This window comes from Echeneis naucrates, chromosome 5, assembly GCF_900963305.1.
Source record: "Echeneis naucrates chromosome 5, fEcheNa1.1, whole genome shotgun sequence".
Lineage (NCBI taxonomy): Eukaryota > Metazoa > Chordata > Actinopteri > Carangiformes > Echeneidae > Echeneis > Echeneis naucrates.
Genome location: NC_042515.1, coordinates 7,896,526 through 7,910,979, shown reverse-complemented (window position 1 = coordinate 7,910,979; position 14,454 = coordinate 7,896,526). Strand labels below are relative to the sequence as shown.

At 41.3% G+C, this 14,454-nt stretch overlaps 1 protein-coding gene across 2 annotated transcripts in view; it reads left to right on the top strand.

The window, feature by feature from the left end:
• Positions 1 to 12,578, top strand: part of tox2 (TOX high mobility group box family member 2) — an 87,253-nt gene extending 74,675 nt beyond the window's left edge. The window contains exons 5-10 of one of the 2 annotated variants that reach the window (XM_029503262.1): positions 820 to 1,089; positions 2,533 to 2,763; positions 7,113 to 7,193; positions 9,032 to 9,442; positions 9,527 to 9,675; positions 10,432 to 12,578. In XM_029503262.1, coding sequence (XP_029359122.1) covers positions 820 to 1,089; positions 2,533 to 2,763; positions 7,113 to 7,193; positions 9,032 to 9,442; positions 9,527 to 9,675; positions 10,432 to 10,474 — 1,185 coding nt within the window. In that variant the 3' untranslated portion in view covers positions 10,475 to 12,578. The remainder of the gene's footprint in view (positions 1 to 819; positions 1,090 to 2,532; positions 2,764 to 7,112; positions 7,194 to 9,031; positions 9,443 to 9,526; positions 9,676 to 10,431) is intronic. The other variant, XM_029503263.1, reaches the window with a different exon arrangement.
• The last annotated feature ends 1,876 nt before the right edge of the window (positions 12,579 to 14,454 follow it).

Here is a 14,454-nt window from a genome sequence, read left to right as displayed (position 1 = left end):
ATTCTTCTAAAAGTTATTGTTTGAAGAGTGGTGTGTTTGGGTCACATTTGCTTGATTGGCAGGAACCTTATCACAGTGAGTCATGGTGACTGCTGCTCTACCTCACGGAGAACGTAGCTTTTTCGTTTCTTGTGACAGAGATTGTAGGAGGCAACAGGCACCAAATGCCTCCAGGTACCGAAATGAGACTTGAGTAAACTAAGAGGGATGTCACAGGTGCTACGTTCATGTTTTCCTGGATGGTATTAGCCCTCAGGGAGCCAATACTGTAGGCGTCTCGTTTAGTGTCTGAAGTGAAGTTGCAGTTGAGTTTATCTCTATTGGCTTTAGCTGAGAGGTAATATCTGCTTATTTTTGTGAGATATTCGGTTGGTTTAGCTTACTAATAAAGCCATTCAGTGGGATTTCCATAGCAATGCTCCATACGGTCAGTGCCGAAGTCAGGTACCAAACAAGCAACAGAAACTCCACCACACACTGGCTTTATAATACATGTTACTCTCCCAAAAAGACAGAAGAGAGGAAAGAGAAGCTTTCAAACCACCAGCCAAAAGCTTAAACTGTAAGAGGGAGGGTTTTTTTTTTTGGTCCATCTAATTTCCCTCCCTTACATAGACATTTTTTCTTTTCCTCATTTTTTTTTTTTTTTTTTTTTTTAGCTATACTCCAAGATGCATTCATATTTTCTCAAATTTTGGTCATGTCATCTCCACTTTTAAGTATCTGCATATTTGGCTGATTGGCACTTTTTTTTTTATTTTTTATAAATCACTGAGTAGAGGAGAAGATAGTAAAGCTGGTGTTCTTCTCTCACCCCAGATGCAGGAGATGGCTTTGCACCACCACCACCAACAGCAACACCATCACCAGCACCCAGATGGCGCTCATTATGACCCCGCCCGTAACCACCCCATGATAAACAGCTCACCTCCGATACTGCCCAACCCCATGAGCGCACTGTCCCAGCTAAACTCTCAGGTCAGCCGGAGCGCACTGCCTCATGGCTCCCCCTCACCTCCTGGAAGTAAATCGGCCACACCCTCCCCCTCAAGCTCCAATCAGGAAGAGGAGACTGATCCTCACTTGAAGGTACTGATGTGGCTTCTCTGGCTGATAGCTGTGGAGTAGCAGGCGCTGGCTTATTTGTGCTTCTCTGAGAGGTTTTTTTTTTTTTTTTTTTTTTGCACGCTAGCTGCAGGAATACAGGAGTAGCTATGGTTGCACTTCTGTTATTTGGTTGCCTGGAAGACTCAAATGCGACTTGAAGTTATAACTATGATTTTTTTTTTTTTTCCCCTTTCTTTTGTGTATATAATAGTTTGGTGCACTGCGGGCTAAAATGTGAAGAGAAAGTTTCTTTGAGACATTTAGTTCATGAATGAAATGAAAAATGTTTGAATCCCTTTTTCATTTCAGAAGGAGTTAGTTTATCAGACACAATCATCTTCCAGTGCAAAAATAATTTCACCCTCTGACATTTTTTCCCCCAATCACACAAATTTGCAAATTGCTCACAATACCCAGCATGAAATGGCATCTTTTTACACAATTTGTCGAAATGAGTGGTTGTTGAAAATCAAAATTTTTTGCTCCAAATTGAAGAGAGATCTTTTATTTACAGAGGCAAAGGATATTTGATTTTGGGCTGATCATCAACACAGATACAAGGTTTTTGGCAATCCTATCTAATTTTGTTACAACCCTGTTGGAAACCTACCACTCCGCTCAAATTGCTCATTCATTTAAATGGGAAGCAAAGGATAGTCGTTTAGATTCATTTGAACTATGTAAATCTGCAAAACTGCTTTCATAAATCGCACACCAACCAGTGTCTCCATGGCTTTGCTTGGTTCCTTTAGGGAAACGTGAGTGAGTGTATAATTTAATCTGCCCCGTCCACAGTGTTCACACATTCATCTATGTATTTAAATGCTTGGTTGCAGTGATATAGTATAACAAGAAGGGGGATCCTGTAGTTTAAAAAATATATTTCCCATCCCATACGTCTCTGCTGTGCTTCTCACACTGCGTGAATAAAAATGATTACCATCTCTCCTATCAGTAAGTAATTCCATTTGCTCTCTCCAATTCATTCAGAGACCACATCAAAGCCAGAGCAGATACAGCAGGCGATTTAAAATTCCTTTCACCCCTAGCATGAAGAGTCAGAATTTATGACTTGCTGAACAACTCAAAAAATAAAGATTTGAAAAGGTTTGATAAATTCAACTAACAGATGTTATTTTTTGACAAAGGCAGAAAAAAAAAAAAAAAAACTGTTGTCAACCAGGGGCTTGTGTGTGTCTGTCAGCAAGTGTGGCTGTCAGTGAAACATCGCTGCAATTCAAACACTGACTTGTATAGGTGTTGGACAGAGCAATTGGATTATTGGATTTAATGAAGTTTACATGCATCACCTGGACCCAATGTTACAAGGATTCATCAGACACGCTATTTTCCCCTGCAAAGGCACTTGTATTGACCTTGCTTATGCGGTGTCAAAAAGCTGTCTTGCTTCTTGTGTGTCTACAGATCACAGGCGAGAAGCGGCCGTCTTCGGACGTGATGAAGCCCAAACCCAAACCCCAGAAAAAGAAGAAGAAGAAGGATCCCAACGAGCCTACAAAGCCTGTGTCAGCCTACGCCTTGTTCTTCAGAGACACCCAGGCAGCCATCAAGGGACAGAACCCGAATGCCACCTTTGGTGACGTTTCCAAGATCGTCGCCTCCATGTGGGACGGACTGGGAGAGGAGCAGAAACAGGTAGATTTACTTTGCCCTCCAAGCTCCACTAATTGAAAATGTCAGATGTGCCAACTCTATTACAGACAGAAAAAAAAGGCTTTGAAATCAAGTTGTGATTTCACTCTCAATCCAAACATAATAATCATTTGGTCTATAAAATGACAGAAAGTCAAAATAGCCCATTAGACTTTCCCAAAGACCAAAACAGTCTTTAATTTCTCCTTTTGCCCCAAAAACAATCAAGGATCAGAGTAATGAGACTTAATAAATGTAGAGTGGCTCATTTGTGACATTTTAAATGCTGAAATCAGTAAAATGTAATTTTGTTTAAGAGAGTTACTAAAATAGTGATTCAATTATCGAAGACCGACTGCTCAAGTGATCACCCTGTTGTTTCAGCTCTCAGTACAACAACTTGGCATGAAGTGTGCAATGGAGTCCTGTCACTATCCTTTGTGAACACAAAAAAAAAAAAAAAAACACTGAAAAATTGGGTTTCATCACTTCCAGATGTATTTGACAGCATATTTCCAAGAGTCAATTCAATTTTGTTAAATCCTCACCTGTGCATAAAGAACCGCAGCAACATTTGTGAAAGTGTTTTTTCCCGTCCAGCACATTTTCCATTTCATTTTAGCATTCCAGACCAACAGACAAAGTCAAAGAGGTTTCTATGTGTTTGCAGTAACAAATGATGGTGTGAAATGAATGGAAAACGAGACAGTTTGATGATCATGCGCAGACTCATATTTTTAGAATATCCAGTCAGGGCGCAGCCTATTGGGTGTCAAATAAAAGCACCTGTCTCGATGACAAAGTGCAGCCCATTCTCCTCAGCCACAGCCACCGTCGACTAGACCCTATCTAGCATGCGTGTGTTTTTCCTCCACCAAACCTACTTTATACGCCGGACTTTGGAGGCCGTCTGTCCCTTTTATTTGCAGTTAATTTTTTGCCGCCTTCACCCGGGCTCTTCACCATGAATCTTCATTTCTGCGCTGACACCCTTGAATGTGAATTCCTCATTTCCTGTCCTTTTATTTATATCTGTTGCCTGGTGATTTGATCATGCTGGGAATACAAGATTAGCAATTGCCTTGTCCTTGGTTTCGCCTCAAGGACATCTGCTCCTGAAATGTTATTGTTTGTGCTTCTTAACCCTTTGTGTCCGGGCTTCTTTTACACCTTACATTTTGCACTGTAGATGCAATGCTTTCTTTTCCTCTTTCTTCGTGTCCTTCTCTTTTTCCCCCTAAATGTACCTGTCCTCTGTTTTTACACGCAAGCAGAGACAAAACTAACAAAAGGGCAGTTCCATTAAAAATCCATCCATTCGTTGTGCAATTCTGCAGCTAATTTTTTGATTTCTTTGTGCATTTATGTATTTAATCAAACGTGTCATCTCGCAAGACTCACAATTAACTGGAGGTAATGATGTCATTATGGACTCAAATGTAGTACCCTGCCTGGGCAATAACACCACAAATGCTCTTCTAATTATTCTCAGTGACTAACACTGTCACTGATTCCAGCACAAGAAATGGATCAACGTAATAACCGTGTATTTGCAGAGCATGACAAATTTAGCAATTGCACATTAATACACATTAAACAACGAATATTCTGTCCCTGGTTTAATAGAACAACATGTTGAAGCATACGGTAGCAGCATACCGGAAAGCTTTGGCTCAAATGAATTTAGAAGACGTACTAAAAACCTTAAACAGTTCCTCTCCCTGCTCATGATCATTTGGTATATATGCTTTTAACACTTTTCCTTTTCCTTTTCTTTTTTTTTCCAGTTATTTCTGTCTGTCTGTCAGGTCATCTCTCTCGGTCCAATGAGTTCTGTTCCATAATGTCACAGTCAGACACTGTGGAGCCATGCAGGAGCACCATAATGTAAACACAGCCCTTCCCCTACACACATCTTTGTTTTAACTAGAACACGGCCCCTGTTTCCAATTACCTGTAGCGCTCCTCAAATACACCGTGCAGCCGAAGTCACAAAAGTGCAGCAAAGGCAATATGTGTTATTGCTCTATTTTTATTTAAATAATGATCACAAGTTTTATTGCAGTGATTTGTGTTCCTTTTTGTCATCCCTTTTGTCACGCAACCCCCTCCTTCGCCTGTATTGTTTTGTATTCTCCAGTGCCGTCCTTGAGTTTCAAAGTTTTTTCCTTCAGGTTTATGTTCATATTTTCTTTTTTATTAAGATGTTTTCATAGCTTGCATGTCATACAGGTTTTTTCATGTTTTTGTTTTTTTTTTTTTTGGGGAAATTCCCAAAGGTCTTTGCTTTACAGTGCGAGATCAATCCATTATTTGGGCTGTGTTATTCCTCAAGGTGACTACATGTTAAAGCTGCCCCAGAAACACAAAAGAACATTTTTCTTGTTTTTGTTATTTAAGATTAAGATCAATTTTCTGTTTCTACTGGAACAGGGAGGAACACAGATAGTACAGTTGTGGGAGGAGGGAGGAGAGACCTTAGCTCTATCTAATTGAGTCTGCTGTGTTGGAGTTGTGTTTTGGTGAAATGTTGGAGCTAGAGAGAGTCGTTTTGTTCAAACGGTTCATCATGACAAAGTTTTAGTAGCTGCTCAACGGCATTGATTTGTTTTTTGTGGTTGTTTTCCCCTCCCTTCTTTTTAATTTGTAACTGTCCCATTTTCCTCATACAAACCCCCCCCCCCCCCCCCTCCTCCTCTCCCTCCTCCTCCTCCTCCTCCTCCTCCTCCTCCTCCTCCCCCTCCCCCTCCCCCTCCCACTGGTTGCTCGGTCTTTCGGTCGTGGGGGTAATCATTCCCTTCAGTGTCAGCAGGGTGCGGAGTTATTGTCTCCTGTAATTAACTGGTTATCAAACAAGAACATTTCATTAAGGTACAATTAGGGGCTAATTCAGGCGGGACACCTCTGTGTCAGGATTACGATGGAGGCATATGCTTTCTCCTTGCAGCTTTGTTATTTTAAATTCATACTGACCTGCAGCCTCTGACGGCTTCAATTGCTAATGAATCCACTCACTTTCGAATAATTAGACATCCTTAGGCATGGTAATTTATTTAAAAGTATCCATCGTTGTGCGAATCATTAGCTGTGTTAAATTAATTTGAAATTAAAGCTGCTGGGAGTAGTTTGGGGTTCATTAAAGAGGCTATCAATATTTAAGGGGCGAGGGCTAAGGTTGTCACTTTTTTGTGTATGTTTTTATACAGGAACCAACTGCTAATTAATTTCTTAGTAGATAGAATCTCCCTTCATTTTTCAAAACCTGTCTTCTTTGGAAATTTTCAGAAAGGATATCATGGAAAGGAAGCGCTAATAATAATAATAGAAATAATATAATAATAATAATGTACATGGGGATGAGAGAGGGGATAAACATAAGCTGTTTGAGCAGGAGATTGTATCCGTCTTGTTCCTGGTTTGTTTGCGGTTCTGTGTGTATGTCTGTTTACTGACTGCATGTGTTAGTGGCTGCCTGCCTCTGTGCATTCAGCAACACATGAATGCTTAATGGTTATTCTACCCCACCTCTTTGAAAGAAATGACCCCATCCATAGTACCACAGACAGTCTCTCACTAAGGATCAGTAATTATCTACTGCATTCGTATGCGCGCACACACACACACACACACACACACACACACACACAAACTTTGCTTCATATTAAAATGCTCCGGAGAGTAGCGGAGATCTGAGTCTTCCCTCATCGATTTAAGATAGGACTTTTTTGCTTTTTTGCTTTTTTGCTTGTTGTCCCATCAGAAAGGCAATGGCAGCTATAAACAGTGAGTGACATGCGATGACATTAACTCAAATTCTCCGTCTACACGCATCATTTGAGGTTCATTCAGAAGGCTTGCCTCTTTGCTAATGCTGTTTTGAATTCTTCGTCTTTCTTTCCTTCTTTTTTTCCCCCTTCATCGTCTGAATGATTTGCTGGGACATCAGCTCTGATTAAGAGATGAGCAACAGCCTTGACAGAGGAGAAGACTGAAAAGGACTACACAAAATGACAAACAGACTCTCGCTTCTCATTTAGATCCATAATATTTCAAACTCCATTTTCAGTGTTATTGTGCATAAGCTGTGCTGCTATCTCATTCTTGCTGTTTTCAGGAAATATATGACTCAAATGCAGCAACCTCACATAGATGGTCAAAGCTCCTTGACTTGATAACTGTGCAGTGAATGCATCTGATATGTTTTTCATGGCAAAGCGAACTGCCAGGGCACAATGATCACACCACGGCTCCCTGAGCCCCATCCACATCAGTCAGTGTGGATCGCAGGGTCATTTTAGCCTTTGGCATCACCTTGTAATCTATCGTTGTTGTTGTTGTGTTTGCTCCTGCAGAGCTACAAGAGGAAAACAGAGGCTGCTAAGAAGGAGTACCTGAAAGCCCTGGCCGCCTACAGAGCCAGCCTGGTTTCCAAGGTAACCACGGGGGTCACGTCTTTGATATACATGGGTCAGCAGCGATATAAGGGATGATAAATTAGACAGAGAATTCCTCTCACTTTTATTCCATGGAAAGGGTCCACTTGCTACATTAAATGGTTAGTGTGTGTGTGTGTGTGTGTGTCTTTGTGTGTGCTGAGAGGAGAACAGCGAAAATTAGGCCTCAAACACAACCCGATTTGCAACCTGGGGAGAAATAAAAAGTAGCAATACATGTCTGTGTGTGTCTGTGTGAGTGTGTGTGCACATGTAAGAGGAGAAGTGGACATTACCTATCATTTGCTGTTCTCCCCGATGGGCTGCTAATGTGTTGGCTGAGGTTTACTCACACCTACTGCTCTCTCTTTGCAGCAGGTTACTCCAGTTTTGCCCCGAACATTAATACATTTCCAACTGTTTGTGTGAAAACCACGTCCACATTGTAAAAAGGCCTCTACCCACTCACACACACACACATCTGTGAGGCCTGGACCAACATGATTACAGTGCAGGGGTGTTTTCTGCTCGATTGCTGCGCAGCGTTTCACTTCGCATTGTTTTCAAAACACAACTCTAAATTGCATTAGCATATACTAAGCTCCTCCTCTTCCCCCTGCTTCCCTCCCTCCCTCTCTCTTTCCCCATCCTCCTTCCTCCCCTCTGCAGAGCGCCACACTTCCTCTCATGCTCACGGGCCGAAAACAAGCACCTTGATTAAAGCATGAATAGTTAATTCATCAGCCTCTTCGCTGTGGCATACTTTCATCTAAAAGGACTATTCTCATCTCTTGTCTTTGGTGCAATTAGGCATTCATGTCAGAGCCCCTATACAGAGATTTGATTGATACTATATGTTGGTAAATTGCCAGTCAAAAAACTGACAGACAAAAATAAACCTGCAGCCCCCTTCTCCCCCTCCTCACACTCATTCAGCACCAGCCTATCCGAACGCACAGCTGAATGTCACGATTCAACACAACTCTCCTTTTTTTTTTTTTTTAATTACCAATGAAGGAGTCTTTTCAAACTGAATTGGGGTGGGTGGAATTAAAGGTAATTGGAGCCTCATTTGAAGGATTCACATTTCCCGCGTGCACCTGTTGCCTTTTTGTTTTGTGATGTATGTCAGTTTGTTTGGGAGAAAGAAAAAAAAAAGTTTGATTGCTACCTAATGTAAGTCATGGCACTGCTCTTGCACTCATCTGAATCAGAAAAAAAAAAAAGTCTCACTTTGTGATAAAATGTTCCAGTCCTCATAAACTTTTTCTTTTAGCATATACAGTTCACTATTCGGAGAGTTCCAACAAAGCTCTTTTATTGCAATACGTTAAAATGAAATAAGGTGCAACAAATCATCCCTTTCATCTCACGCTCTCCCCTCTCCCTCACCCATTTCTATAGTATTGCATTTTCAACTTGACCCTGTATATTTGTCCGGCTAGCCATTGATTATTTGCAGAGGTACAGAGGGATGGATGTGAGCCATTACTAAACAGACCGCCACACATCACCACAGCCAGTATGACAGCTAATGAGAAACACTGGATCTATCTCATGTTTCTACTACCTGATAAAAAAAAAAAAAAAAAAAAAGTGACAGATAGACCTTTCCAATAAGTATGTGGGTGTTTAGTCTCACACCATTTACTGGACTTTGTGTGGGATAAATAAAGAAGAGGAATAGAGCAGTGACTATGGGCAGGATTCGCCACGACAGGAAAACATGAGTTTAGGTAATGAATATTATCTAGTGCACACTGTTCGGCATGTAGGTTGTGGAATGGAGGCCGACGGTAACCGATGGTAACCATTTTCTCCTCACCTTTCTTGTCTAGACATACAATGACCCCGTGGAGACAAAAAGTGCCCAAACAAGCCAGGCTTCTCCACATATGATGCCAGCCAACCCGCCCCTGTACAGCGTGCCACCTCCCCCCCAGCCGTCGTCCCCCTACCTTGGGCCGGGGGCCTTCCCTCTCACCGACCTGCAGAGCTACGCAGGACACGCCCCCCGCCACACCCTGTCGCAGACGCTCAGCCAATCGCAGATGCTGCCCAGCATTAGTGCCTCTCCCCCTTCCTCCTTCCAGATCAGCCCTCCCCTTCACCCCCACCAGCAGCTCTCCCTGCACCAGAGCTCGCTCCTCAACCAGCCTATCCGCATGCAGCAGGTCCAGTCCCAGCCAATCATCCCTCACCAGATGGGGCTGCAGGCTTCTCTTCACTCCCCACCTCCTGGGCAGCAGGTATAGTAACAAACCGAGACACACCTGTTTCCGCAGAGCAGTTTGAGCTTGAGGACATTCGCCTCATTTTCTGTCTTTCTCCAGGGTTTCCCTCACCTCCAGTCAGAGTATCAGAAGAGCATTGGGGGTTCCCAGTCTCCAGGAGCTCCTGGACCTGGTCCAGGCCCCGGAGTGGCTCAGAGCCATGACTGGGACAGTGAATACTGCAATCGGGAGTGTGGCAACCACTGCAGGTCAGTGGGAAAAGAGGAGACAGTTTTATTTGCTTCCCACAGTCTGTTTTCCACAATAATCTGTTACTGCAACTCATCAAATCACATCAGCTTGAAAGCTACTTGGAAAAGAGACAAACCAACTGAAGTGCAACCAAGTTTGATTTAGTCTGAGCAAAATGTTATATATATATATATATACACATATATAAGGCTGTGGGAGTCCAATGTTAGCTTTTTAATTTTTCTACAGCTTTCCCAGTTGAATTTGTCAGAATGATACAGGTCATATCTGAACCTCAGACTAGAACTCCTTTTGAAATAAGCATACATTGTCACATCAGATGTCTCTCACACTGCTTTCACAATGTAAGTGTTGGAAAATGTCAGCTCTGTTCCAGTGAGACAGGGTCGACAGCTGGAGAGGTAATGGTGAGATAATAGAGCTTGTCATGTGTTTGTCAGATAGCAGTAAAAAACAGATGTTCCTAGCACAAGTTTTCAGGGTTATTGTTCTAAATGGGTTGGCAGGCTGTGCTGTTTATTGCAAAACTGAAAGATACCCTTAAGTTGACAGTGCTCTGCTGCTTAAGCACTATGAAATGTTTCATTTATCAGCAGTCTTTGTTTGGGGTCAGGTGGAAGCTAAAGAAAGTGGACGGCTCACTTTAGATCGTTGCTATTTGGAATGAAAGGTGTTCCCCATTCACGCTTTATCTGTTCTTTCGTACCGATGCATTGTAATCTAACCTGGACCTGTTTCTTTCCGTTCTCCAGTGGCAGCATGATAGGCAGGGACAAGCCACTCTACCTCACCTGAAACTGAAGATCATACTGTGTCGACAAATACGACACCGAGGAGTCTACTCTCACCCCCTTACACCTCCCAACCCTCCCCCATCCCTCTCAACCTTTTCCTTCCCCATCCCTCTTTCTGATGCACACCATCCATACGATGCATACTCAACATACAACTACACACACACACACACACACACACACAAACACGATTCTGCATTCTGTCTCCCAAACACCATCACCACCATTTTTTGTCAATGTAACTATCATTTCTCTCAGTTTCTAGAAGAATTTGTGAGAGTTTTTTGACTAGATGACTACTGTCTGTACCATTTAATGTATTAGCAGTCCTCTTGCTGTTTAAATTTGCCAAGCACTTATAAAGCCCCGACCAACCCCCCTCCACCCAACTCCCCCCCCCCATCCTCCATCCTCCCCTCTTTGAGTTGTGTATCTGTGCCCTCTCCGTTGCAGGCGGGGCCGTCGAGCACTCCTCTCCTACGTCACCATCAAAGTCCCCTCAGGGACCCCATCCAGCTTTAATTAGAATGAGAAGAGAAAAAATAATTACTCTTCCTCTACTTTAATCATTTCAATTTCTTTTTGTGTTCATTTTTTTCCTTTTTGTTGGTGTTGTTGTTGTTGCTGTTTTATTTATTTCTGGCTTGCAAAATTGTTTTTTTTTTTTACTTTTTTTTTTTTTTTTTGTTCTGTTTTGTTTTATTTTTTTGTTTGCCAATAAGCGTTGGGCCCCGTACCGTCGAGAAATATTAACTTGTAGTAGGTTCAGGACGGGCCTTGATGTTATGGTAGCTTTGCTTAAGGGCCTGCAAATTAATACAAAAAAGGTTGGGTGGGGAAGAGAAACAAAACAAAAAAGAATCCTTTTTTAATATTAAAGACCTGTTTAGGTCTACTGAGCTGTCACAGTGTGATTGTAAATATCACTTTTATGGGATCAAATTGGGAATTGGAAGTCCAGATAGATTTGTTTCTTCTTTAATATTACATGTAAGTCATTTTGTGTGTGTGTGTGTGTGTGTGCGCGTGTGTGTGTATGTCTGGACGTTAGAATGTACCCCATTCATAACGTGTGCAGCTGAGTGTGTATGTGTGTATGTGCACGGACACACACTCGTGTGCAGCAGTGTCTCAGTATTCGAGTGTCGGGTCTTTCTCGTGAATTTTAACAGCCTTGTGCAGCTGGATTTCAGAGGAGTATTTCACACTCTCATTCTTGCATTAAATCTGTGCTCACTGGTGTGTTTTTTCCAATAAAGTTCAATCTAAAACTGAATACACAATATGTGTCCTGCAGATCATTAAATGGAAAGAGCCAGGTGAGAGATAGAGAGGAAGGGCCATAGAAAGAAAGAAATGCTGGGAGATAAAATGAGATATAATGTTGCAGGTGGGAAAAAAAAAGATATTGCCTCAAAAATGCCCTCCTCCCACCCTTCTTCCCTCTTCTTATTTTCGTCTGACCATAATGTCGATTTTTGTCCCCCCCCCCCCCCCCCCCTCTCGACATGCAGAAATGAAGTAATGAAATATGTGAACGGAGCCATCACATACACATTACAGTGATTTCTAGTCGGTGTTTGGTTGTATTGAACTCATCTTTTTAACTTGGTGTGATTAACAGAAATGCATTTTGCTGACAAAGACATCTGTTTTTATCTCTTTACTGTAGCATCTTTTCAGTTTTAGTTGTTACAGAACTATAAAAAAAAATTTAAGTTGTGTAAAAAAGAAAAACCACACAAAAAAAAAACCCTGCCAATTGTAGTTATTTTATTTGTAAAGCCAGTAATGATAAATATTTTAAATGTTAAACAATATATTGTTTTAAGCTAGTTGCCCTTCAGTAATTTGACAGATTTTCTTATTTATGGAAATAATTAGGTTACTTTTGCTTCTTAGAATGGTGTATTTCTATTCTTATTTTATTTTATTGTTTTGTTTTCCTTTTGGTTTGATAAAAATGATGATGACCACAGCAAAGATTATTTCTTTATTTTCTACATTTTGGATGCTGCGCCTCTCTTTCCTTGCTAGCAGCATCTGTTTGTGTCACAATGCTTCTTTTATTTCAAACCTGCATAATAAAAAAAAAAGTTAAAAAGTGAAAATGCCTAATGTCTGTTCATTTCCCTGCAGACTTTATTTTTGCACCTTTCTTTAATGAGACAATCACGTTTTGGGTTTTGTTTTTTGATGGTTGTTTTAAAGATCCACGAGCATGCACAACTTTCTGTACCTTTTACTGTGTATTTCTACTTAAGAGGGTTTCACTTGCATCCCATCTTTATATTTAGCTCAGGGTTCCAATGGCATTAGCTAATTAGCCATGGACACAGTTTTCACCAGCCAGCGTGGATATTGCCAGTAAACTATCTTAACAAACAAGAGAGCAGATGCGAGAAGACGTTTGCTTTGCTTGTGAAAGTGGTGCATCGTAGGCGTCTAGTGTGAGATAAAGAGAACAGAGAAATGCAATGTGCACACAAACTCAGGCAACCGTCCAAGTACTGATTTTACCCCAATTGCACACAAGTCTTCTTAGAGACTTTTCTGAGAGAGAAGGAGAGATTGAAATGGAACTGTCACGATCCCTCCGTTCAATGTTTTATTCATTGTAACGTCTGCCTGCTGTCTCTTCTTCAATAGTATCGAATTGGCAAATAGATCATTATTGGACAATTGGAAAACCTGCCACTTTGTGATATAAAACACATTTTATGAAAATCACAGTCATACATTCTTAATGTAGTGTCGGATAAAAGAGGTTCGGGGTGCAGTCACACAGCTCTGTGTCTGTGCCTTCTGTGTAAATACAGTCATGGGTTTGTATGAATTCTGTCTTTTTCCCCCCATCTCTCTGTTTAGGTGTTCCCAGTCCTCTTTGTTAGTGCATGCCTGGTTAGAGTACCTTGACTTCTTCACTCTTATTTTAATAATTTTAGACAAAATTTTCCTTTTCCACGCATTCTCCCGCTGCCACACACTGTGCTGTGCAGTCATTGTCTACAGTAATACTGCAGTAAATACTGCAAGGGCACAGTATCAATGTGACACTTCTCTTCAGCGCCTTTAATCCCATTGCTTGTCTCCGAGTCAAAGTCATGAGGCCAACGGAGAATGAAAAGCGACAATTTATGGTGGAGGAGAGGTGAATGCATTGAGCTTGTTGGTTTCCATAGATTTGAAAAAGACCACTGCAGGAACAAAATGGACGACATCAATAACAGCAGGCTGCCTGACAGAGACGAGGTCACCTGATGTCCATTTAGGAGACAGCAAATTATGGGTGATGCAAACCTGCAATGAACTCAATGTTTGAACGAGATTCTGAAGTGCTTTCTAAAGATCCTTTTTAGCTGACACTTAATACGAGTTTTTATATTAGCTCATGTTTTTTTAACTAGTTCAGCTAGTTAGCTCTATATATATTAACCAAATTAAAGAAGAATTAACATTTAAACTCACCCCAGTCCTATTCTGTGTGCCCTTTTGGATCTCAGTTTTTTTGTTGTTTTTGTTTTTTTACATGGCATTTAGGTTCAGAGGCTAAAGGGTTATGCTCAAATTATTTCATTTAGATTTTATGAACAACATAAAAGTGTCCAATACGATTAAAATGTAACAGATTTAAGACTTTCTTTGTCCCATTGGCAGACCGAGCTGTGCGAAGGGTTTATAGTTTATTTATTTAGGTAGTTTGTGCATGCAAGTGATTAATAAAAATACAAGTATAGATGAAGGAGGAGTGTGTGTGTAGATGATTGATGTGATCTCAGTGTGTGTGTGTGTATGTGAAGTTTTGTCTGTGGACTTTCTCAGCCAACAGCGGAAAATTACCAACAACAGGCCTGTAAAATCCACTGTGAAAAGCTTTTTATTTTCTTTATTTGTTGATTGCGGTGTAGGAGCAGTGTACCATCACCATCACGCTCATGCGAGTGCAAATATGACTAATCCGGCAAACGACAAAACCAGCAA